The 26,237-nt window shown below is 32.9% G+C and overlaps 1 protein-coding gene across 1 annotated transcript in view; it reads right to left on the bottom strand.

The window, feature by feature from the left end:
• Positions 1–26,237, bottom strand: part of STXBP5L (syntaxin binding protein 5L) — a 356,600-nt gene that overhangs the window by 219,470 nt on the left and 110,893 nt on the right. The window contains exon 8 of the mRNA XM_081302277.1: positions 9,283–9,366. Coding sequence (XP_081158403.1) covers positions 9,283–9,366 — 84 coding nt within the window. The remainder of the gene's footprint in view (positions 1–9,282; positions 9,367–26,237) is intronic.

Genomic DNA, 26,237 nt, shown 5'->3' with positions numbered 1-26,237 from the left:
TCTATTCATTTCATTTGCCCATTCATTAATTTTTTTTCTTTTTGGGGATGGGATTTGAATATTTTTAGTTCTTTATATTATTCTGAATCTTAATCCTCTGTCAAAAGAGGATTTTCTGGAAAAGATATTTCCCATTCTGTAGGCTGACTCTTACCATTGTTTCCTTGGCTGTGCAGCAGTTTTTTTAATTAATTTAATGCCTTTCCATTTACTGATTATTATTATTTACTCAACTGGAGGATTTACTATTTAGGTAGTCATTGTTTGTGCTTATATGAAGTGTTTCTGCTAAGTTTTCTTCTAGTAGTTTCAAAGATTCTGGTATAATTACTAGGTCTTTCATCTATTCTGAGTTGACTTTTGTACAGAGTAAGATATAGGGATCAAGTCTCATTCTAAATACAGTTAGCCAGTTTTTCAAGATCCATTTGTCAAAGAGGGTTTCTTTTCTCCAACAAGGTTTTGACACCTTTATGAAGAATCAGGTGACTATAGATGTAAGTTTGTCTCTGTGTCTTGTATTCTATTTCATGGGCCCACATGTCTGTTTTTACACCAGGACCATGCTGGGTTTTAGTATGGCTCTTTAGAATGATTTGAAATTGGGTATCCTCTTTGTCTAGTATGAGATAACTGTATTTATGTGCATTTGTTTCTGTGTCTTCTATTCTGTATCATTGGTCTATATGTCATTTTGATGCCAATACCATATGAGTTTTGTTACTATGGCTCTGTATTATAGTTTAAGGTCTGGCATTGTAAAGCCTCCTGCTTCACTCTTCTTGATAAGATTTCACTGGCTATTCTGGGTCTCTTATTTTTCCAAATAAATTTCATTATTGCTTTTTCTAGTACTTTGAAGAATGTCATTGGTGTTTTAATAGGAATTGCACTAAAGCTGAATAATGCTTTTGATAGTATGGTCATTTTCACAATATTAATTCTGCCTATCCAGAAAGACATGCTTTCTTTCCATTTTTTAAGAATACAGTTATCTCATACTAGACAAGGGAGCCAAAAACATTCATTGGAGAAAAGATAGCCTATTCATTCAACAAATGCTGCTGGGAAAACTGGAAATCCATATGTAACAAAATGAAATTAAACCCCTATATCTCATCCTGCACAAATCTCAAATTGAAATGGATCAAGGACTCAAGCACTAGAATAGATACCCTGCACCTAATAGAAGAAAAAGTAGGCCAAATCTTTACTATTGTCAGCTTAGGATCTGATTTCCTTAACAAGACTCCTAATGTGCAAGAAGAAAAATAAATGGAATAGAATCAAACTAAAAAGCTTCTTCTCAGCAAAGGAAAACAATAACATGAAGAAAGAGCCTCCAGAATGGGAGAGAATCTTTACCACATGTACCTCAGATAGAGCATTAATCTCCAGAATACATAAAGAACTCCAAAAACTTAACATCAAAAAACCCCAAATAATCTAATTGATAAGAGGGCTAAAGAACTGATCAGATATTTTACAGAAGAAATACAATTAATCAACAAACATATGAAAAATGTTCATCATCTCTAGCAATTAGAGAAATGCAAATCAAAACTACTCTAAGATTTCATCTCATTTCAGTCAAAATGACAATTACCAAGAATATGAGAAACAACAAATGTTGGCAAGGATGTGGGGGAAAGGGTACGCTCATACATTGCTGATTGGAATGAAAATTGGTGCAACCACTCTGGAAAGCAGTATGGAGATTCTTCAGAAAACTTGGAATGGAACCACCATTTGACCCAGCTCCCACTCCTCCACTTATACCCAAAAGACTTTAAATCAGTATACTACAGTGTCTCAGCCACATGAATATTTACAGCAGCTCAATTCACAATAGTTAAACTATGGAACCAACCAAGAAGCCTTTCAACAGATGAATTGATAAAGAAAATGTGGTATATATTCACAGTAGAATATTATTCAGCCTTAAATAAGAATGAAATTTTGTCATTTGCCAGTACATGATGAAGCTGGAGACTAACATGCTAAGTGAAATAAGCTAATCTCCCAAACCTAAAGCCCAAATGTTTTCTTTGGTATATTGATGCTAATTCACAATGGAGCAGGAGTAGCTAGGAATAACAGAGTTACTTTGGGTTAGGCAGAGAGGAGGAAAGAAGGGAAGGGGCTAGGAGGGTAGGAAGGATAATAGAATGAATCTGACATTATTACATTATGTGCATATATGACTACACAATCTGTATGATTCTACATCATGTATAACCAGAATAATGACAAGTTATACTCCATTTACATATGATATGTCAAAGTGCATTTTACTGTCATATATAACTAACCAAAAATTTTAAAAATTGGGTATTGTGATGGCTCCAGATAGTTTGTTCTTCTATATGAATTTCTATATGTAATTATGTGTAAAGAATATTATTAGTATTTTTTGTGGGGATTGTACTGAATCTGTAGGTCACTTTTGGTAACATGGTCTTTTAACAATAATTTGGATTGTCAATGAACATGAGAGGAATTTTCATCTTTTACATCTCCTTACATTTCTTTTTCAGTATTTCATAGTTTTCCTTGTGGAGGTCGTTTACCTGCTTGGTTAAATTTATGACTAGGTATTTTACTTTTTCTTTTTGAATCTATTGTGAATGGAATCCTTTTCCTGATTTCTTTCTTGGTACATTCATTTTGGTATACAGAAAAGGTACTGATTTTTGTATATTGAATCTGTATTGCTACTTTGACAAATTTATTATCTCAAAGTCTCCTGGGAGATCTGTTAAGGTCTTCTAAACATAGAATCATCTGTTCTGCAAATAGGGGTAATTCTTCATATTTTCCTATTTGTATCCCTTTTATTTCCTTCTCTTGCCTACTTGTTCTAACTTAAATTTCAAATATATTAAATGGAGGTGGTGAGAATAAATAGTCTTGTCTAATTCCTTATATTAGATGAAATGCTTTCAGTTTTCCCTCATTCAGTATGATGTCATGGCTTTGGGTTTGTCATACGTAGTTTTTACTATGTTGAGGTAAGTTCCTTATACTCCTAATTTATTCAAGGTTTTTATTATGAAGGGTTGTGGAATTTTAAAGAAGGCTTATTCTATTATCTATTGAGATGGTCATGTGATACTTGTTCTTGGTTCTGTTTATGTGGTGTATTATGTTTATTGATTTGCATATATTGAACCATCCTTGCATCCTTAGAATGAAACTATGGTTATCATGGTATATGATCTTTTAGATTTTTTGTTGAATTGTTTGCAAATATTTTATAAATGATTTTAAATTTTTCATGTGTTCTAATTAGTTATACATGACAGCCGAATGCATTTCAACTCATTGTACATAAATAGAGCACAATTTCTCATTTCTCTGGTTGTACACAATGCAGAGTCACACCATTCATGCAATCATACATGTGCATAGGGTAATAATGTCCATCTCATTTCACCATCCTTCCCTTGCCCATACTCTCTCTCCCTTCTCTTCTCCTCCCCTCAGTCCCTTCTGCCCAGTCCAAAGTTCCTCCATTCTTCCCTAGTCCCTTGTTTCCCATTATAGATCAGCATCCAAATATCAGAGAAAACATTTTTCCTTTGTTTTTTTTGGGGGGGATTGGCTTATTTCACTTAGCATGATACTCTCCAACTACATCCATTTACTGGCAAATGTCATAATTTCATTCTTCTTTCAGGCTAAGTAATATTCTATTGAGTATATATACCACATTTTCTTTGCCCATTCATCTGTTAAAGAGCATCTAGGTTGGTTCCATAGTTTAGCTATTGTGAATAGAGCTGCTATAAATATTGACATCTGTGAGTCACTGTAGTATGCTGATTTTAAGTCCTTTGGATATAAACTGAGGAATGGGATAACTGGGTCAAATGGTGGTTCCATTCCAAGTTTTCTAAGAAATCTCCATTCTGGGCTGGGGACGTGGCTCAAGCGGTAGCGTGCTCGCCTGGCATGCATGCGGCCCGGGTTCGATCCTCAGCACCACATACAAAGATGTTGTGTCTGCCAAGAACTGAAAAATAAATATTAAAAAATTCTCTCTCTCTCTCTCTCTCTCTCTCTCTCTCTCTCTCTCAAAAAAAATCTCCATTCTGCTTTCCAGAGTGGTTTTTGCACCTATGTTTATAAAGGATTTTGTTCTGCAATTTTCTTTTCTTGTTGTGTCCTTATCTGATTTGGGTATCAGGGTGATACTGCTTTGGAGAATAAGTTTGGAGGTCTTTGAAACCCATGGCATTTGAAGAGAAATTTCATGTACTATTTTCACAGAATATTTTTTGAGGTGCATTGGTGTTAGTTGTTCTTTAAAGTTCTGGCAAAATTCTACTTAAATCCATCTGGTCTGGGCTTTTCTTTGTTGGGTGGGTTTTTATTACTGACTTAACCTCATTGCTCATTATTGCTCATTGTTATTTAACTTTTCTATTTCATATTGGTTCAGTTTTGGTAGGTAATATGTGTCTAGAAATTTATCCTTCTCTTCTAGATTTTCTAGTTTGTTGGAATATAAATTTTCAAAATAGTAATTAATGATCATCTGGATTTCTGTGGTGTCTCTTGTAATATTCCCCTTTACATCTCTTATTTTATTAATTTGGGTCTTCTCTCTTTTGGTTAGTTTGGCTAATGGCTGGTCAACCTTGTTTATCTTTCCAACAAACAACTCTTGGAGCCACTGATACTTTATTTTGTTCTGTTATTTTCTATTTCGTTCATTTCAGCTCTGATCTTTAATTTTTGCTCCCTTCTACTGCTCTTGGGATTTGTTTGTACATGTTCTTCTAAGACCTTGAGAAGTATAATTGGGTTATTTGTTTAAGATCTTATTTTTTATGTAGGCCCTTATAGATATAAACTGCCATTTTAAAACTATTTTAATATATCCCAGAGATTCTGAGATGCTGGGTTTCTATTCTCATTTGATTATAAGAATTTTTTAACTTAATAAAACATAAAAATCATTTTAACTTTTTTTATTTAGAAAGACTTGATTTTGTGATTTAACATTTGATCTACTTTGAAGAAAGTTGCATGAGCAGCTTAAAAGAAAGTATATTCAGTTGTTATTGAATAAAATATTCTGTAGATGTCTTAAATGCACTTGACCTAAAATATATTTAACTTTGTAGTATTTTTTTGATTTTTTTTGTCTGAATGATCTATCAGTGAGAGTGCTTTATTAAAGTCACCCACTGTTATTGCCTATCAGTCTCTTTATGTCAAGAAGTACTTGCTTTATGAAGTTCGGTGTACCAATGTTCAGGGCATATATTTTTATAATCATTACATCTTCTTGTTGGTTATTTCCCTTATCAATATGTAATGAAATTATTTGTCTAATTTTTTTTAGGTGTGTGATACTGAGGATTGAACGCAGGACATGCAAGGTCCTATCACTGTGCTAAACTCACAGTATTTTATTTTGAGAGAGAGATTCTCATTAAGTTTCTCATGCTGATTACAAACTTATAATCTTCCTATCTTAGTCTCCCAAGTATCTAGTACTATATAAATGTACATCACCATATCCAGTGTTCTTTGTCATTTCTGACTAAATTTGGCTTGAACTATGGTTGTTGGATATGAGGGTATCTATTCCTGCTTGCTTTATTATTCCATATGCATGGAATATTGTCTTTTCATTCTTTTACTTTCAGTCTGTGAATGTCTATGCTGATTGGCACTATTTCTTTCAGGGAGCATGTAGTTGAATCTTCTTTTTAAAAACTATATGCTAATCTATGTCTTTTAATTGGCAGTATTATTATAGGAAAGTGTGTACTACTTACTGTCATTTGTTAAAATTTATAATAACAAATGAGTGTGCCTTAATTCTAATTCTCATTTGCCTATGTATTCATCTAATGAGATTTATTCTCTCTCATGCTTCTCTTGGTTATTTTTATCCTTTTCAGTATACGGATTCCTGTATCTTCCGAAACCCTGACTTAATGATCATGAACTCCTTTAGTTTGTTTATCTTGGGGCATTTTCATTTCTTCTTCAATTCTGAAGGATACTTTTGCTGTGCATAGCAATCCATATCGGCAGTTATTTTTATCAGAGCTTGACATGTTGCATGCTCTCCTGATCTTAAGCATTTCTTCTAAGAAATCTAATATTATTCTGATGGGTTTGCATTTATAAACGACTTAGCATTTCTCTCTAATAGTTTTTAAAATCCTTTCTTTGTTTTAAGTTTTTGGTAATTTAACTACAATATGTTATGGAGAAGTTCTTTTCTGGTCATGTCTATTGGGAGTTCTAAATGTCTCCAGTACCTGTATGTCCATATAATTTCTAAGCTTAGGGAGGCTTTCTGCCATTACTTCACTAAAGAAGCTTTCTACATAATTACCCTACATGTCCACTTCTTCCTCCAAGGCCTATGAAACTTAAATTTAGTTTCTTATTATTGTCTCAGAGCTTGTGTATGTTCTATTCATAATTTTTTCTTTGTTACTACCTAAGTATTATAGTTTATCCATTTAATTTTTGAGTCATTTGAGAAAAATATTTTTTCTTCTGCTTGCTCTAGTCTATTGGTGATACTTTCCACTGAATTAATTAGGCTTATTGAGTTTTTCATTTTCAATATTTCTGTTTGATTATTTTCAGAATCTTTATCTCTTTATTAAAATGCATGTTCACACACAGTATTATATTCCTTGGTTCACTCGTTAGTATTTCTTTTAATTCGTTGGTCATTTTGATCACAACTTTTTGTATTCTTTGTCAATTATTTTCTCTAGTTTGATATCTATGAATTTAGTTGTTGAGGAGTTATGAATTTTCAGATGTGTCTTACTACCTTATTTTCTTGTTTCAAATGTGTCTATGTTGGAATTCCTGCATTTGTTACGTGGATGTCTCTTACACTGTTATGAGAGGTCTTTTTAGTGAGCTGCTTTTTCTTTAAAATGTGCCCAGACTGATTTTATATCTCAGTGTCAAAGTACCCACACAACATGTTCAAAATGCCATGTTTAACCTCCAGTATCACTTTAGGAAGACAGAGACTAGTTACAGTATCAATGACAACTTGAAGGAAAATATTCTCTACATCTACACTTGTCAAAGAGAAGAAAAGGATAGTAATAATATACAGAAAAATTAGGCAACGTGGAATGTAAGACTACTATAAAACCATATGGATAATAAAAAGAAACGGGAAAGAAAAAGAAAAAAGAGAGGGAAGAAAAGAAAAACTTAGAAAATGAAGTTAGACAAAATGAGAGGAATAAAAATGATAAAGAAGAAAAAAGGTACAGAAAATGAATCGAGTTAATTTTAAAAGACAAGAAAGAAGATTGTATAGAAATATATAATAAAAATAATGAGGGGAATATAATGAAACCAAAATAGTAGACAATACCAGCAAAACCAACTAACTTTAAAAATAATAAAAGCCCTCCTTGTTAAGGTTTTAAAGATAGAGAAACTTCTTTTAGAGACTTCATGATTTGGAATACACCAGGTATGAGAGGTGTGAGAAATGTTTAAGCCTCAGTAGCTTAAATCAGCACTGAGTTGTGGTGCAGCAATGTATGTTTAAGTTTTCCCACATTGAGATTGGCATCCTCCTTCAAAAAACTGCATGAAATCCAGGATCCAAATCCTATCTTCACCATCTTCACCCTGCCCAGCTCTGATGAACACATATACAACATTTTTAGTACCATGTCAGTCCAGGCATCAGTGTGTTCCCTGGTGGCACAGAGAGGACATCCCTGGAATGTCCGCAGGCCAAGTTCCCAGATTTGTCTCTGCACTGAGGAGCTGCTTTTTGTGTTCACATGAAGCAGAGCCATGTGCCCAAGCTATTAACAGTCCTCTACTTGCCCTTTTGTAGCACAGTTTAAGTGGTGCTAAGAGCACTACCATGGCCCCAGAAGCTCCTACTTGAGCCAAGGTGATGGTGCTATAACATTCTTGGCTCAGCAGATAGAACCCTCCCCAGTACAGACATGAGCAATGAGTGTGTATGTATACACTCAGGAAAATTTTGGTACGGGGAAAAGTGCCTTGCACCCAGGTAACAGACTGCACCCAGTTTTACTCTGCTTTCACCTCTGATTGGTGGTAGGCGTGGTGGTCTTTTGTTGCAGTGATCTCATTGTGTATATCATTTAGATAGCTTGCCTCAAAGGCATTCTTCCATAACAATATTTGCCACTATCTCCGGAGGAGATGAAGATGCAAGAATTTGTCTTTCCCCAAACTCTAAACTTAGGTTTGACCTTCTGGCTTTTTGGCCACAGCTCTCTACTCACTAGTTAAAGAGAAGTAGAGCCCTTTTCACATGTTGGTATGTAGTTTCTGTATCAGCTAAATTCTGATTTTCTCTTCTACCACTGCTTCTGAAGCAATTTTCCCAACTTTGCCTCTTTGGCAGCTTCAAAACTGATGAACTCTTTTTCACTGTCTATTCTAGTAACCAGAATCTGAGTCTCTCCAAGTGTCTGTCAGTCTATTACTAGATCTCAGTCACCCAACTTGCTGCATATCTCTCCAGCTACTGTGGTTCTGAACTGCGGAAGAGCTGGAGCTTGCAACCTGCTTCTATTCTACCATCTTCTCCTATTGCCTTCCCCCATTTTTCAAATTTAATAGTATATATGATCATATTTACTTCCATAGCTATAAGAAGCAATTACCTTTTCACCTTTTAATACAATTTGTCTTTATTAATATCTTCTGAAGGAGGAAATAATTAATGACCTGGAATCAATCTCCAAACCAAAGTGTCAACTGGGATACTCTTCCTCGATAAATAGGGGCTTTTTGCTTCCCGAATCCTCAATTATGTTAAATAAAATTTATTTCAAGATCTTATTGTCACTTATTAACGTTACCATTTACAAAATCTCTATTTTAAGAAGGCAAGTACAGAAAGATATTGAATTTCAAATTGATTTGAATTTTTAACATAGAAAAGAGTTTTCTAAGGAAAACTTAAAGAATTTAGAGAATTTAAGGACAAGGAAGTAAGACATACACATGGGAGTCTAGAGGAAAGAAAAGGAATAAGACAAAATTGGGAATACACCATAAGTAACATGAATCCAAGTACATAGGATACTCTAAAACAGGGCCTAAAAATTGGCAGTCAGGGCAGAATGCTACTCAGAAGGATAACCCAGAGTTGAAACTTATACAAATAACAAAATAAAGTGTGAAAACCAGGTAATTTCCCAGCGAAAAAATACTGGTACAGTACAAAGTTTAAAAATGACACAAAGTCACAAGACTTCAAATATTTCAGTAGAAATCACTTACCTCATCATAATAAACTCTCAGTTCTGCTCTTTTAGATTTCAAGTCCCAGAATACTACAGTACCATTTTCATAACCTATTAGCAGCTGAAAAACATTAAAACAATCATTTTCTTAATTGTGACATTAATTTTAACTTGGCTCAAATAAAGAATGTTAATACAATAAAAAATCATATCACATAACAAACCCTTATTTATAATTATATAATACTAATTTTCTAGAACTTGAAAATAAGTTTCCTACTTTTAAAAGAATTCTCACCACAAATAAATGTTTGAGAATACAGATACATTACACAATATGCACATGTATTGAAACATCACAAGATACCTCATAAATATGTATAATTTTATGTGCCAATTTTAAAAACTAAAAAATATATAGCATGGCAAATAAGCTTTACTTCAATATAAACATTTATCAATTAACTCTGCTTCAATCTAAGATGAAATGAGAAAGTATATAAATATATGTGACACAATATAAAAGTAAGTATAAAAATTGGATGAAAAGAAAAATGGTCTAGAAAATAAAGATAAGATGGTGATGGTATATTTAATGATTTGTTAAATGAGAAAAACGTCAAAATTAGATATACATTTACATAGATATTTCTTAAATTCATACAAAGTCACATATACTATAATATTTGAACTTCAGAACAATTCTTTTTACATACCAGAGAAAATGATGAATAACAAGACTAGTTTCTATTGCGTGTATAAGATTATGGTAAAGAAAATTTGATAGTTTAAAAAGTTTGGAAAATATCACTTAAGTAAAAAAAAGTGACTAATCTAATCCTTCCAAACTAGAGCCTTACGATGTAATAGTCTTGGTCTAGGGCTGTAGCTCAGTGTTATTGCGCTTGTCTTGCATGTGTGAGGTACTGGGTTCAATCCTCATCACCATATAAAAATAAATAAAATAAAGATATTGTGTCCATCTACAACTAGAAAAACATTTTTTAAAAAGTTGTAATAGTCCTATTCTAAAACATTATTATGTTTTGAAAGTAAATATTTGAAAGACAAAAGTTGCTTTGTTATAAGACAGCACTAATAGCTCCCAGAAAGCAAACATATAAAACACTGAGCATCAAAATATCAAGAATTACTGAGATAACTGTTAGGTCGGTGGTGGTGACTTGGTGGCGACTTAGAACAAAGCAGCCCGTGGGAAAGGAACATTAATCAGGTGCCAGCAGAAACGCCTGTCAATCAGCAGGACCCCCTGGCCAATCCTGGAGTTCAGCCAACTCCCTTGACCAACTCCAAAGGGACAAGGGACCCTAAAAACACCTTTTCCTGTCCCAAGCCCTTCCATTCCTGCTGTAAGCCCCATAAAAGTCCAGTCTGGTCAAGCTTCGATGCGGTTTCTCCTCAGACCCTTCTCCTGTCCACTCTGTGGGTCTGATCGAGTTCCACCTGGGAGTTATATCTCAATAAAGCCTCATTCGGCAGCCTTTTTAAATCTGCCTCCTTTGGTTTCTGCCCACCTCGCCTGATCTGACAATAACTATAAGATTATGATACAGGAAATATTATATTAGAATCACTTAGAGAATTAATGAAGAGAAAAGAGTCCCAGACATTAAGAAAATACCAGACAAGGTCACTCAATAAACATAAGGGATCAATCATATCTGACCACACTGAAACACAAAGTAATAAATCATTTATGTATCATATTTTAAAGTCTTTCACAATAGAATGTAAATACTGTAGACAAAGAAGTAGGTGATTTGTTCATTGTTATATCATTAGAACCTAGAACTCTGAAGAAAACGGGTATTTGATAAATACTAATTATTAAGTACCAAAGAATCAAAATTTTAGATATTATTATATTCTAATCCCAATGAAGTAAAATGAGAAATCACTGAGAAAAGTATTTTGGAAATAAAAAACATCTCTAATTTATGAGAAATCATTAATAAAATGTATAAAATAAAAACTAAACAAAAATTTATCATATTGAAACTTGTGAGACACAGATGAATCTTACTGAGAGAAATTTGTAGTTTTATAAATAAACATGAAAAGAAGAAAACTTTAAACTGTTTTATGATATAATATTTATTTGACTTTAAAAACGTCAAATTCTAGATAGGGCAGAGGGGTTGGAGGGGAAGGGAGGACACGGGGTTATTAATGATGGTGGAATGTGATGATCATTATCATCCAAAGTACAAGTATGAAGGCACGAATTGGTGTCAATATTTATTTTTATACAACAAGATATGAAAAATTGTGCTCTAAATGTGTAATAAGAATTGTAATGCATTCCGCTGCCATATATAAATTAAAAGTAATAAATATAAATAAAAATTTAAAAGTCAAGAAAAAGAGTAAACTTCAGAAATAAAAAAAAGTGAGACATTTAATCAAAGACTAAATGATGCCTTTTATTTATTCAAGTATACTTTTATATCTTACAAGAAGTTTGCAAGTGTTCTACATTTTTATTTTCTGGTTAACTTGATAATTATTTTGATGTTTTCGTTGTCATTTTATATGAGCTATTCTTTTCATTATCTTTTCTAAAATCTAAAATTTATATAGTTGAATTTGGGTATACATCCGTCTCAATTATTTTATTATTTGTATTTATTTTAATGTTAATTTTGTTTTTTCTTGTTTTTATTCATGTATTATATATAATACAATGGGGGTTCATTTTGACATAATCGTGAATGTATATAACAAATAAGTGAAAAAAATATTGAACCTCCTTAGTAATCAGGAAAATAAAAATCAAAACTACAATGAGATTTCATCTCACTCTCATTAGAATGGTAACCATCAAGAATACAAATAACAATAATTAAAGTTGATTTTCTTAGTCATTTCAGGCATGTTTTCATAATAATCTAAAATACAGACATTTTACTCTTCCTTTTCAATTTTTATTTCTCTAAGTGTTTGTATTAATCTAACTGCTTTGCTAAAATAGCCTATAGTGTTAAAAATAGTGGAGAGGGTGAGCATCATTTCTTCTTAGTACATCTAGTGTTTCCTCATTAAATAAGATCTTGGATTCTGAAAATAAAGGATATAAATTAATTCACATTTTATAAATTTCTTTGATCAGTAATAGAGGCTTAATTTTAAAATATTTTATTGTGCATTCATATACCCATGAAACTACCCATGTGAAGAAATAAAACAAAAAGACAAGAAATTTTTTTAAAAAATACAAGCCTCTCAGAACCCTATTTCATACTCTTACTAGGTCAATATCTTCCTTCTTTTCTAAAATTAAACAATGTCCTGATTTTTAACATTATAGGTTACTGCTATCTGTTTTTTAATTTTATGTAAGAATTATGTATTACATGTTATTTTTTTGTCTTGCTTCTATTTCTATTTTATTTGTTGTAGTTTATTCAATTGCATTACTCAAACAGTATTCCATTGTTTTAGCTATCACACTACCACAATTAATGTATTCATTTTACAATCAATGTAATAATGATGAAATGAACAAACTTATATATTTTGGTGAATATGTGCATTCTATCAAGTATATGCTGGTCCATAGAGTATGAACATGTTTAACTTTAACTGATGTTACCAAGCAGTTCTCCAAAGTGGTTAAACCAGTTTTAATTTCCACAAGCTGCATATGAAGGTTTCAATTCTTTCTCACTTTCTCTAATAATTTATATTGTCAATAGCTGTACAATGTTTAATAGAAAAGATACATAATAGGCACTTTATCTCATTTCTGATTACCAGAAAAATTTTATTTATTCACCATTAAGGAGGACATTTTCTTAGCTTTGGGTAAATTAACAAAGTTCAGAGTCAAGAAGTCTTTCTTTTTCTAGAATACCAAGAGATTTTTATCCTGAAGGGAAGATGAATTTTATTAAATGTTTCTTATCTATTTTTAATGTCATATATTCTGCCCTAATTTCTGTTAAAATGTGAATTATATTGATTTTGAAAATCTAAACCAACTACATTCTTAAAATGCTAAACCAACAACATTCCTAGAATGAACAAAAATTATTTGTGATCTTGTGTGCCTTCTCATTCATTCTTGATTAGACTTGCCACAGATACATCAAATTCAAAAAATCAACTCTCATTTTTGCTAATGTATTAACTTTGTTTTCCATTACTTTAATATCTACTCTTATTTTTTGAATTAGGGTTCCTTTAGATAAACAAGTCAATAGGATATATTTCTGTATAGAAAGATTTATCATGAGGAATTGGCTCACATGATTACGGAGGCTGACAAGTCCCAAGATCTGCAGGGTAAGTTGGCAAGCTGGAGACCCAGGAGAAATGATGTTGTTCCAGTCAGAATCTGAAGGCCTGAGAACCAGGAAAATTGATGGTGTAGTTATGGTTTAGAGACCAGCAGTCTCAAGTACCAGGAAGAGTCGAAGTTTCCATTAGAGTCCCAAAGGCCAGGTAAAAGCTGATGTCTCAATTCCAAAGCAGACAGGCAGGAAGAATCTCTCTTCCTCAGGAGAGGCTCAGCCTTTTTGTTTTATTCAGGCCTTCATCCGATTGATGAAACCCATCCACATTATGAAGGACAATTTGCTTTTCTCAGTCTATAGGTTTAATGTTAACTTTGTCCAACACCATCCTCATAGAAACACTGAGAATAGTGTTTGATCAAATAGCTGAGTACCCTAAGACCCAAAGGTGTCGATGCCATAAATTAAATTGTCACATCTCTGTTATCTTTCTTCTACTTTCATTGGGTTTAATTCACTATATTTTTAACTTCCTGGGTTGGATACTAGGATCATAGATTTTTCAGCTTTTCTCCCCTTTTAATAAATGAAATAAAAGCTATAAACATTCATCTAGGCACAGCTCTAATTACCCTCTAAGTTTGACATGCCATGTTTGTATTCTAATTTAATTTGAAATATATTGCAATTTCTGTTTTGATTTCTTCTGACATATAAGCTATTGAGAAGTATGGTGCTTACTCACTAGTCATTAGCGGGATTTCCTATTTATGTTTTTCTTATTGATAATCTTAATTCTCTTAAGTTTAGAGAATATATTGTATATTATCTTAACTCTGAAATTTTTGACATATATTTTATAATTCAGCAAATGTAAATCTTTGGTAATACTTTTGCTACTCCCTGTGTGTGCTTGACAATAATATGTAGTCTTTAAGGGTTGGGTATAAGTTTATTAATCATGTGGTTCAAATTTTTGTTATTCTTACTAATTGTCTTTATTTGCTATTTTCTCAGTAATTGGGAGAAGTGTAATAAAGTCTCCAGCCACAATTGTGAACTTAAATATTTTTAATTCTTTTCATTTTGCCTTGTATTATTTTTAAAGGTAGCCTTATCAAATCATATATACAAAAACACACATACACCAAGGAATGTTGCAAAGTGAAAAGATGGTTCAAATTTGCATAATTTTCAGGTAACATGGTACTATGTGAAGTACACTGCCTGTACACTATAATGCTATGTCATTAGATATATGCAAATTTAGGATTGTTATTTTTTCTGAATTATTATCCCATTTTATTTTCCTTCTATGGAGAAGTGGGAGAGAAGCGATGGCTAGCAATTTGTTCTTATACCAGTTTCCTACTCTAATTATACATAATACATTTACTTATTAATTCTTTTAGTGCTCCTACAAGGATAGAAAATTTTTCCATAACTTATCAAAGTGTGATGTAAATTGGGGCTGGGGATGTGGCTCAAGCGGTAGCGCGCTCGCCTCGCATGCGTGCGGCCCGGGTTCGATCCTCAGCACCACATACAAACAAAGATGTTGTGTCCGCCGAGAACTAAAAAATAAATATTAAAAAATTCTCTCTCTCTCACTCTCTCTCTCCTCTCTCACTCTCTCTTTAAAAAAAAAGTGTGATGTAAATTAATACTTTTGTTACTCTCTGGAAATTATAAGGAATATATTATTCAGGGTTCTTCACAGAGAAACAGTGAATATGGTGGGGTGTGTATGTGTTTGATGGAAATTGGCTCATGTAGTTATAAAGGAAAAACCCCACAAAACGTCATCTGTGAAAAAACTTATGGGATTGAATTCAGTCTGAGTTTGAAGGCCTGAGAATCAGGGGAAGGAGAAGCATTGATAGAAGACCCAGTCTGAAGGCTTGTGAACTTTGAGCTCTGATGTTCCAGAGCAGAATATATCAGCTCCAGAAGAGAGTAAATTCACATATTGAAAAGGGCCAAGCTCATTCAAATGCTCATCTTTTCTTGAAACCATCTAGATGCACTCAGAAATAATGTTCTGCTGGGTGTGGTGGCATATGCCTGTAATCCCAGCAGATCTGGAGGGTGGGACAGGAGTATTGCTGGCTCAAAGCCAGCCTCAGCAAAGGCAAGGCGCTAAGCAATTCAGTGAGACCCTGTCTCTAAATAAAATACAAAATAGAGCTCGGGATGTGGCTCAGTGGTCAAGTGTCCCTCAGTTCAATCCCTGGTACCAAAAAAAAAAAAAAAGGAAAAGAAAGAAATAATGTTTTTTCAGTTATCTGGGTATTACTTAACTATTCAATTCAACACATAATGAATTTACCATCACTATGGCCTTAGAAGTTAAATTCAATAAACTTCAGCCTCACTTTTTACCTATTTTCCCTTGTATTTTAATCCTCATTATATTCCCTGAAGTCATTATCATTATTTATATGAAATATTGCCTCAGTTTAACCAATCCTCTTTGGTTTTTATTCCTTCCTTCATCTCTGTTCTTATATAATGGATAAATTTCATTTTCTTTCTGAAGTCTTTTAGTTTTCTCCTTAGTGCATATTTGCTACTCATGAATTGTCACAAATTTCATTTGTTGAGGACAATGAATTTGATGTTTTTAAAAATAATTTTGTAGAGAATTCTGTATAGGCAGTTGCTGTTTTCCCTAGCCCCTTGACAATATCACTCTATTGTCCTCATTTTCCATTTTTACATTTTGCTATCTGCTGTGAGAATTGCTTCCCTGCCCCCCCCACCCCCATGCTCTGAATGCTTTGCAGATTTTTCTCTTTGATATGCCTAGGTGGACTTTATATTATGCCTCCTTTGAGTCTGTAATTCATCTTGATTTCCAATATCTCATCAGTTGTGTAAAAGTATCATCCATTAGTTCTTGAAATATTATTACTGCTAAATTTTCTATCCCCTCTCCTAGATAATGTATTATTCATATACTTGTTCAGTTATCTTTTCATTTGTTTATAATCAGGTATTTTGTTTTTTTATTTTCCACTTCTCTGGCAAAATTCTCCATGATTTAGAGTTTACATTTCAATCAGTTAAAATTGTGTTAAAACTGTAATTCAAATCCCCTATTGTTCTGTTTCTACTTTGTTTGTTCTATTAGTTTTTGGTCTATTCTGATCCTTGTGTCCACCATGTTATTTGTTTTTATCAGGCAATTAGGCTAAAAAGATCAATTTAATCCCCCAAACAGTCTGAGATTGTGTCAACAAGGATTTCTAGCTGGCTTTCCTTTTATCCCATCATCTTCCAGGACCACCTTGCAGGACACTCTGCTTATCTTCCCAGTTAATGACTATCGGTTTGGCCACTTAGTATCTCAGCCACTCTCAGCCACTGTTATTTAAAAAGGGAAAGGTGATGCCAAATGTTTGGTCATTCTCTGGAGCATTCAAGAAGACTTTCAAAAATATCTTGTCTATATTTCCTAGTTCTTCCAGTGGGATGATGATTGGAAACAAGGTAATCCACCATTATCAAGAATAGAAATATCACGGGTATTTAATTTTATTCAAAGATTTTTTCAGCATCACATAGAATGATAATATTTTTCCTTAGATCTACTATTAACACATTTTCTAATAGTATATCCTTGCATCCCTGGAACAAAACACCATTTATCATAATGTGTTATTTTTTAATGTACTATTGGATTCTGCGTTCTAATATTTTATTTAAGAATTTTCCATTGATATTTTATTGTAGTAAGTACACAAGATCTCTTATCAAATTTATAAGTATACAATACCTTTTCCTTGAATATACGTATAATGTTGTACAGTAGATTTCTAGAGCTTATTCATCTTGTTTGATTAAACTTTTAAGTTCATTGATTAAATTTCCATTACTGCCTCCCCCAGGCCCTGTCAATCATTACAGTTTTATATTCTCTGAATTTGAATGTTTTAGATACCTTATACAAATTGAATTGTGCAGTATTTGTCCTTCTGTGACTGGCTTATTTCACGTAGCATAATATCCTCAAGATTCATCCATGTTGTCACATATTGCAGAATTTCCCTTCTATTTTAAGGGTGAAGAATATTCCATTGCATGCACATACCATATTTTCTTTTCTTTTCTTATTTGTCAATGGGCATTCTGGCTGTTTCCACATCTTGGCTACTATGAATAGTGTTACAATGAATATAAAAATACATATCTCTTTGAGATCCTGATTTCAATTTTTTTTAGAGTATATCTCTAGAAGTACAATTGCTGAATCATATATAGTTCTTTCTTTGTGTGTGTCTGTGAGTGTGTGTGTGTGTGTGTGTGTGTAAGGAACCTCAAAAATGTGCTCCATAGTAATGGAACAATTCACAAGTGAATACAAAGAATTTAGTTTTTCCATATCCAATAGACATCTTTTATTTTTTTCTAACTACTAACCATTGTGACAGATGTGAGGTAATCTCTCATTTGTGCCTTTGATGTGTGTTTCTCTAAAGATTGTTGGTATTCAGACATTTTTCATATACCTATGGATCATTTGTGTGCTTGTTTTAGTTAAATATCTATTCAAGTTGTATCTCCACTTTTAAATCAGGGTATCAGCTTTTTTTAAATCATTAAGTTGTAGGAGGTTTTACAAAATATACTTTTGAGAATAACCCTCTATCAGATATATGGTTTTGAAAACTTTTCCCATTCTATCTGTTGCCTTTTCACTCTGTCCGTTTTCTTTGCAGTACAGAAGGTTTTAAATTTGATGTAGTCTTACTGTTCATTTCTTATTTTATTTTCTGTATTTCTGGTGTCATATTTATAAAGCCATTATCAATATCAGTGTCATGAAACTTTACTCCTAGGTGTTTTACAGCTTCAGGTCATGTTTAAGTCCTCAATTCTTTTGAAATGATTCTTGAGTATGTTATACGGTAAAGGCCCAATTATATTCTTTTACATATTCTTCAGTTTTTTCAATCTATTTGTTGAACAACTCTCTACTGTGAATTCTTGACACTGTCAATCCCACTTAATCATGGTGCATAATCCTTTTAATATGCTGTTGGCTTCAATTTGCTAGTATGTTGCTGAGGATTTTTGCATCTATATTCATCCCAGGTACTCACCGGCAATTTTATTTTCTTGTAGTATTTTTTCCAGCTTTTGTGTCAGAGTAATGCTGGCCTCTTAAATAAGAATGTTAGTGTTCCCTTTTTTTCAGCTTTGGGAAGAGTTTGAGAAATATTCGTGTTAAATCTTCTTTAAATGCTTGGTACAATTCATAGTGAAGCTATCTGCTCTGGGATTTTCTTTGTTAGGAAGTTTTGGGTTACTGATTCAATTTCTATATTAGTTACAGATAAGTTCAAACCATTTATTTATTCATGTCCTGTTCTGGTAGGCTGTATGTTTCTAGGAATTTGTCGATTTCTTCTGGATTATAATTTGTTGGTATGTAGTTGTTCATAGTAGTCTCTCATGATTCTTTTTATTTATGTGGCATCAGTTATAAATCCTTTCTTTCATTTCTGATTTTATGAGTGTTCCTCTTTTTTTTCTTAGATTAGCTAAAGGTTTTGCTATTTTATTGATCTCTTCAGAAAATCAACTCAGTTTTGTTGGTTTTTCTATTGTTTATTTCATTTATTTCCATTCTAATTTTTACTTACCTCTTTCTCTACATGTGCACTTAGTTTGATTATCTTATTCTAGCTCCTTGAAGTAAAGTTAGGTTGTTTCGGGATTGTCCTTATTTTTTAATACAGGCATTTATTGCTAAAACTTCCTTATTAGTGCTATTTTTGCTACATCCCATAATTTTTGGTGTAGTATGTTTTGTCTTGTCACAGGAATTTTCTAATTTACTTTTGATTTCCCATTGAGCCACTAATTGTTTGAGAGCATTTTCCATATATTTATGAATTTTAAAGTTTCCTTCTCACTGATTTCTAGTTTTATTTCATTGTGGTCTGAAAGGATACTTCAAAATCTGTTAAGACCTGTGGCCTAACATGTTCTCCATCTTTGTACTTCAGAAGAATATGTATGCTGCTGCTGTTGTATGAAAGTTCTGTATATATCTATTAAGTCCCTTTGATCTATAGTATTATTCAACTCCGTTCTTTCCTTCTGATCTTCTATCTGGATAACCTGTCCATTATTAAAAGTGGGTTTATTGAAGGTTCCTGTGAATATATTGCCATTTCTTTCTTCCCTTCATTTCTGTCAATGTTTGCTTTGTATATTAGGCACTTTGGTGTTAGATGCACGCATATTTATGATTATTATTTTCCTAGAAGATAGGCTCAGTTATCATATATAATATCCTTCTTTGTTTTTTGTGATAATTTTTACTTAAAAGTCTATGTTGTCTGAAGTCAGCCATCCCTCTAATCCTTTGGTTAACATTTGCAAAGATTACTATTTGCATGATATATCATTTTTCATCCTGTCACTTTTGCTTTTATGCCTTTAAATTTGAGGTGAGTTTCTTTCAGACAGTATACAGTGGGGTCTTAATTTTTCTAAATTCATGTAGCCACTTTTCAATGGGAAGTTCAATCCATTTCCGTTTAAATTAATTATTGATGGGGAAGGACTTATTGTTATCATCTTGTTGTTTTCTGTTTGTTTTGAAGTTCCTTGATTTTTTATGGATATGCTTTTATTCCTTTTACTTGCATGTAACTTCTACAGGCATTCTTTGTGCAGATAGCTAGCTTAGAGGTTACATAAAATATAACATTCTTTTATCCTGATAATAACTTAGGTTCAATGGTATACAAAAATTCTACACTTTAATTTCCCCTACCCCAAAACACATTTTATAGTATTTTTTTCGCAATTTCCATCTATTAATATTGTGAATCTTTTAGTAAGTTTTAAAATTATACCAATTTTTGATATTTTTTTTAACTTTTATATTATTCTTAAGTGATTTAACTACCATCACTACAGTTACAGTAATTTTTATTTGTCTCTATATTTACTCTATCAATGGGTTTCATTGTTTTTTTCTGCTATCTTGTTGCCATTCAGCACCCTTTGTTTCAACTGGAAAAACACCTTAGCATTTCTTATAAACCTTCCAGCTTTTGTTTGGGAAAATATTTTTCTTTCATTTTTGAAGGGCAGTTTTGCAAAGTATGATATTCTTGGTTGGGTTGGTTTTTTGTTTGTTTTCCCTCTTTTCACACATTGAGTATATCTTCCCACTCCCATCTGGCTAGCAATTTTTCTGCTGGAAAAACTAGATAATCTTATGAGGATTCCCTCTTATATAGAAGAACACGGCTTTTTCCTTGTTGCTTTCAAAATTCTCTTTAATTTTTGACAATTTGGTTATAATGTCTCTCCAAACAGATTTCTTTAGATTTATTTCATTTGGTGTCCTTTGCCCTTGGATTTGGATATCTAGTTTCCTCCCAAATTTAGGAGATTTCTAGTAATTATTTGATTAATTTCAAGTTCCCCCAACCTGTTGAAAATAAATGCAAATCAAAGGAATAAACTTTGATTCTTCATTTCATCTCCTTCTGAACTTTCTGTGATATCCATATTGATCCATCTGATGTTATCCCAAATCTCTTAAGCTTACTGTTTTTTATTATTTTTTCCTTTTTTGTTCCTCTAAATTATTTCCATGACCCATCATTGACTTTTGTGATCCTTTCTTCTACTTCATCTAGTCTGCTATTGTCATCTCTCAGGAATTTTTTCAGTTTAGTTATTTTCTTCAGGTTCATGATTTGTTTAGCACTCTTAAAAATTTTATCTTTGTTGAAACTTTCATTTTTTTCATGCATAAGATTTTATTGATTCAATGAGTATCTTTATGAGAGTCATTAGCTGTCAGGTAAATAAAATAAATCTGTTTCATTGGAACTGGTCTCAGAAGAATTATATTGTTATTTTGGGGGAAATTTGTCACATTCCTTACTTTTCTTTAATCTCTTTGTTGGTGTCTGGCACTAAACAAAACAAGCTCATCTCCCAAGCTCCCCTAATTGCCTCCCATAGGAGAACTCCCTCACCATCAGCCTGGCTGAAAACTCTGAGGGCCTCTATAATTCTACCCCTTCCTATAAAGAAGCAGGCAGTGGTGATTTCTGTCTGTTCTATGCTGAGCCATTCGGTGTAGCTATGACATCTATCAGTCTAAACCACCACCCTGGTTCTCCCCATATAGCCAGATTGTGTCAGACTCATCAGAGATTTAAGTCAGTAAGACAGATACTAGTTTTTAGGTATTCCCAGAGAAGTGGGAAATTGAACATAGAGATCAACTCTTTCCATCATAAGAGGCAAGCAAAGAGAGCTGGGATTTTTTTTTTAACCTGCTGTCTCTGTGATAAGCAGAGAGAGAATCAATGGTTTTTATCAACCTGAATTGCTGTCTGCATTCTCTCCTGGACTTATAGATTATGTCAGACCCTTCACTACTTCAAGACAAAACCCAGTCCTCTGGACATCCATTTGGAAAAGCTGAGGTGCTGATATATGATCAAAGCCCTTCCATCCCGTGGGTAAAGCTGAGGACTATGAATCTCTTCTTTGTCATGGAGTACTACATATAGCAGGATCTCTGGTGAAAGGTTATACTGAATTTCCTTACTGGCTTTGATGAAAGATTTTATGTTCTCTGAGGGTGCAGAAACCTTTTAATTAGCTTATTTTTAACAAAGAGAATCTATACATAAACTATGGTTGAATCAATGTTTGTGAAGAAAAAGAAGGCCCAGCCTTTCTACTCTGCCATCATTTATATATATATTTAAGTTGTAGATGGACACAATACCTTTATTTTATTTATTTATCTTTATGAGGTGCTGAGGATTGAATCAAGGGCTTCACATGTGCTAGGCAAGTGCTTTACCACTGAGCTACAGCTACAGCTCTCTATTCTACCATCTTGATGATGCTATTATTTTCCATAATCGTCTTTTTGTGCATCTTCATAATTGAGTTGTCAATTTTATAAATGCCTCATAGAAATAACTTGCAAATTTTTGTTTTTGAATCTATACTGGAAATAAGGTTTAGTAAATATTTTCTGTAATTGAACAGACAGTAAATATTTAAAGTTTTCCAACTATAATCTCCAATAAAACTTTAATTAGAACAACAAGAGGCAGGTCAGACTTATCCCACTGGCTATAGTTTAGCAATGACTGATTTTGAACAGTTTATATAGCCCTGAGATTATCCAGTATTTGAAATTTTAGCAAATTTCCCTTGCAAAGTCATCTAGGTCTGGTGTTTTGGAGTAGGAATAATAATTTAATACCTTTCTAATTTTCTTAAATTTTCTGTTTCCTTTCATTTTAATGTTGATAATTTTCCTAAGGAATTATCCATTTTACCTAGCCTTTTAAACATATATGATTTGAGCTATGTAAAATAATTTAAGTGTTTAAAATTTTCCATTGTTATAGTATAAATCCTCCATGTTTGCGTTATTTAGTGTATCTTCATTTTTCACTATTTTTATTGGTTACATATTTTATGCCCCACTAAATGAAGTAGTATGTTGATTAAAATTAGGAGAGATAATTTAGGATCTGCTTTTACTTTTACCTTTGTCTCTTTTATTTGCTTTTGCTTTATGTTCTTATTCCTTTTTCCAGCTTTTTGTGTAATAATAAATCTTTGCATTTTAATTTACAGTTTTCAGTAACATAAATATTAAAAGCTATAGGTTATTTATAGCAACTAGTTTAATTATTTCCCATGGATCCTGATATGTAAGCATTTACTACTGTTAAAGGTTATTACTCTTAAATTTTTATTTGTATTTTATATTTGTTTATATTTGGTTAATGAAGAGTTTTAAAATTTCCAAGTACAGGGAATTTTTTTAAATTTTTAATTATTGTGTCTCTCTATACAAAATATACAGTTAAGTGTATTTCTGTGGCTCTATCCACTGTGACAATTTTCTTTTCCAAGATTATTCAGGGTCACCCCTAGTAGAGATCTAATTGAGTAGTCGTCTGTGTTTAGCTAGTGCCAATTAATCATTGGACCTGTATAGGAAGAAGGCGTAAAGTCTTTATTTTTCTGTGAATTGGTTTTAAATGTTTCACTCCCATCTCATCCCATGAGATCATCTATGTAAGTTCAGAGAAATACATTGCTACAACAGATCGGCTTCTTTTAAATCTAATTTACTCATGTCTTTTGGACAGCTCAACAAATGACTCCTCAATGTACTATTTTTCCCACCCAGTGTTAAAACTTAGTGAATATGGCAACATCTAATTCATAAAGGACAGCTCAGATTACATAGTCATTTAATGTCCCATGGTTCAGTTTCTACAACAGAGAGTAGCTACTATGACCCACCTAGTGGGCCTTCCAATAGAATAGTCTTACCTACCAGATACATTAAGCTCTATCAGATCTACGAAATTATGGATTCCAAGTAGGGTGGAGGCAAGATAGCTTGAAAAATAGCTGTAAGTTAGTAAAGAGGCCCCTTTTTCTCTAGGCCCTACTTAAAATTGGCATGCATTTGGATGACCTAAAAATTCATTCACAGCGATAATTTCAAGAGCATTATATTCTATTATCCAAATCCCCAAAGGCCCACAAATGTGACATTTTAGGGTAGGAGTAATAATTTAATACCTTTCTCATTTTCTTAAATTTTCTGTTTCCTTTGGTTTTAGTGTTGATAATTTCCCTAAGGAATTATCCATTTTACCTAGCCTTTTAAACATATGCTTTGAGCTGTGTAAGGAAGTTCAATAAGAGGACAACAAGTAAGTAAGAGGAAGTACAATAACTTATGCTTTTACTTAAATGAGATGTCCTTGTAAGCCTCAGACCATAAATCTAAAAAAAATCACAAGCAGGACAGTCTCCTGACTCTATGATTTATTTTTCACCCTGTGACAGATAACTCTTAGGAGGTATATAGGCACTTGCAACTTTTGCTCACCCATTTTGTATTATATAATCGTCAAAGGGAATTTGTGTGCTTTCAAAAAAATGTCCAGATAACCAAGATTCCTCAGGATTATATCTTAATGGAGATTAAGAAAAATAGCGTAATCTGTGGAAAGATTGTAAACTTATATGACTGTCCTTTCTTATAAAATCAAGCTGATGTTGATATTTTCTGATGATGATTATTGATAGATTAAAAAAAAGATTTTACTAAATCAGTGTATATTAAGTACCATAGGAGGTGCTGATCTTCACCCATAAGAGTATCAAAAACAAGGCAAATGTCATTGAAGCTATCACTTGACTAATTTCACAGTGGTTTACTATTACCAACCTAGATCCATGTTGTTTTTTGGCAAAACCCCCAAAATTCAGGAAGGATTTATCATTCCTGAATGACCATTACCATTTTATCGTTCAAGTCTAATTTTTTCATCTCCCTCAGAGGTGCAACCTTGTTTCCTAAAATAATCTTGGCAGAGGCAGGCAGGAATTTCAATTTTCCCTTCCTATTACAGCCCTAATAACAATGTCAGGAAAACAGTACAAGGATTAACTCAGTTACTAAGCACATCTATCCAAATTATACATTTGGAAAAAAATGGTTGGGTGTATTTATACACCCAGTGGATCTACTGTGAGCTTTGTCTTGAGCCCAAACTCCATTTATCACCTTATTACTTAGTTCCACACACAGTTAGTCCCTAACCGGAGGACAACTATGCTTTTTGGATCTCCCAGTAGGAATGTCTGCTCTGACTCTATAGCTATTATCCTGAAATAATAATAAATAGCTGCTCCTGCAAATGACTATAGATATTCCTATATTTCCTATATGTGCTTATGAGGGAATTTCAGGATCCTTCTTTATAGAGAACTGACTGCTCTTTTTAATCAATTGATTCTGGATCTCTGAACTCACTTGTATCTGAAAACATGATGAGATACAATAATTTTACATTTTGGTGGTGAATATCAAAAACTAAACTTCTCCTAATTTTTTTCTAATTATGCAAATCAAACAAAATTCAAATAAGCTGGTCACCTAATTCTGCTCCTAGAAACATCATCATGTATTTGTTATTATCACAGAGTTCATGTTTTCCACTCCAACTTTGCCACCTGTTATGGTAATTTATATCCACACTGCCAGATGGTTAAATATTGCAACCTGGCCTCTATCTATCCATAATATTTAATCCTCATAGATTTATGGACACTGGCTCTCTGCCATTGTCTCCTACTGTCAACAAAGGCCTAAAAAGGATAGTCACTACCAAGTCTCTCAAAGATACATACATTTACAGAATATTCCTCATTAAGTTACATAGGGACAGTGTCCTTAGGCCTCAGAGGGAACACAGTCATGAAGTGAATAACCAGGGAAAACACAATATATTCATTTTAAAATTACCATCTCCCCAAGTCTTCTGATCCCTTCTTTAATATTATGCTAAAAGTTTCTGATATCTCTATTTACTATATGGCTTTGTTGAGTCCAGGCTTCAAAAAGCCAACCCAGAAAATTACTAAGACCAGATAAAAGTATCATTGCCAAAGTATTAAATTCCAAATCATGGGTGAGTGCCCCGTTGTAAATGAACTCTCCTCTATGTGCCTCCACAAGTTCAAACCCTCAAAAACCACTCCCAAACAAATTCCCTTGGTGACTGATAGTATTAGACAGATCCTAAATTCTTTTGGTGGAATTATACTTCTTTCATGTGTGATCTATTTGTTCATAGAGGAGGACTTATGTCTCTGTGTCCTGAGAGGTGATTCTGGTTATTGGCCTGAAGGTAATAAC

The sequence above is a fragment of the Spermophilus citellus genome, assembly GCF_964194105.1.
Source record: "Spermophilus citellus genome assembly, chromosome: 7".
In the NCBI taxonomy this organism is placed as follows: domain Eukaryota; kingdom Metazoa; phylum Chordata; class Mammalia; order Rodentia; family Sciuridae; genus Spermophilus; species Spermophilus citellus.
This window is presented reverse-complemented; position numbering and strand designations above follow the sequence as displayed.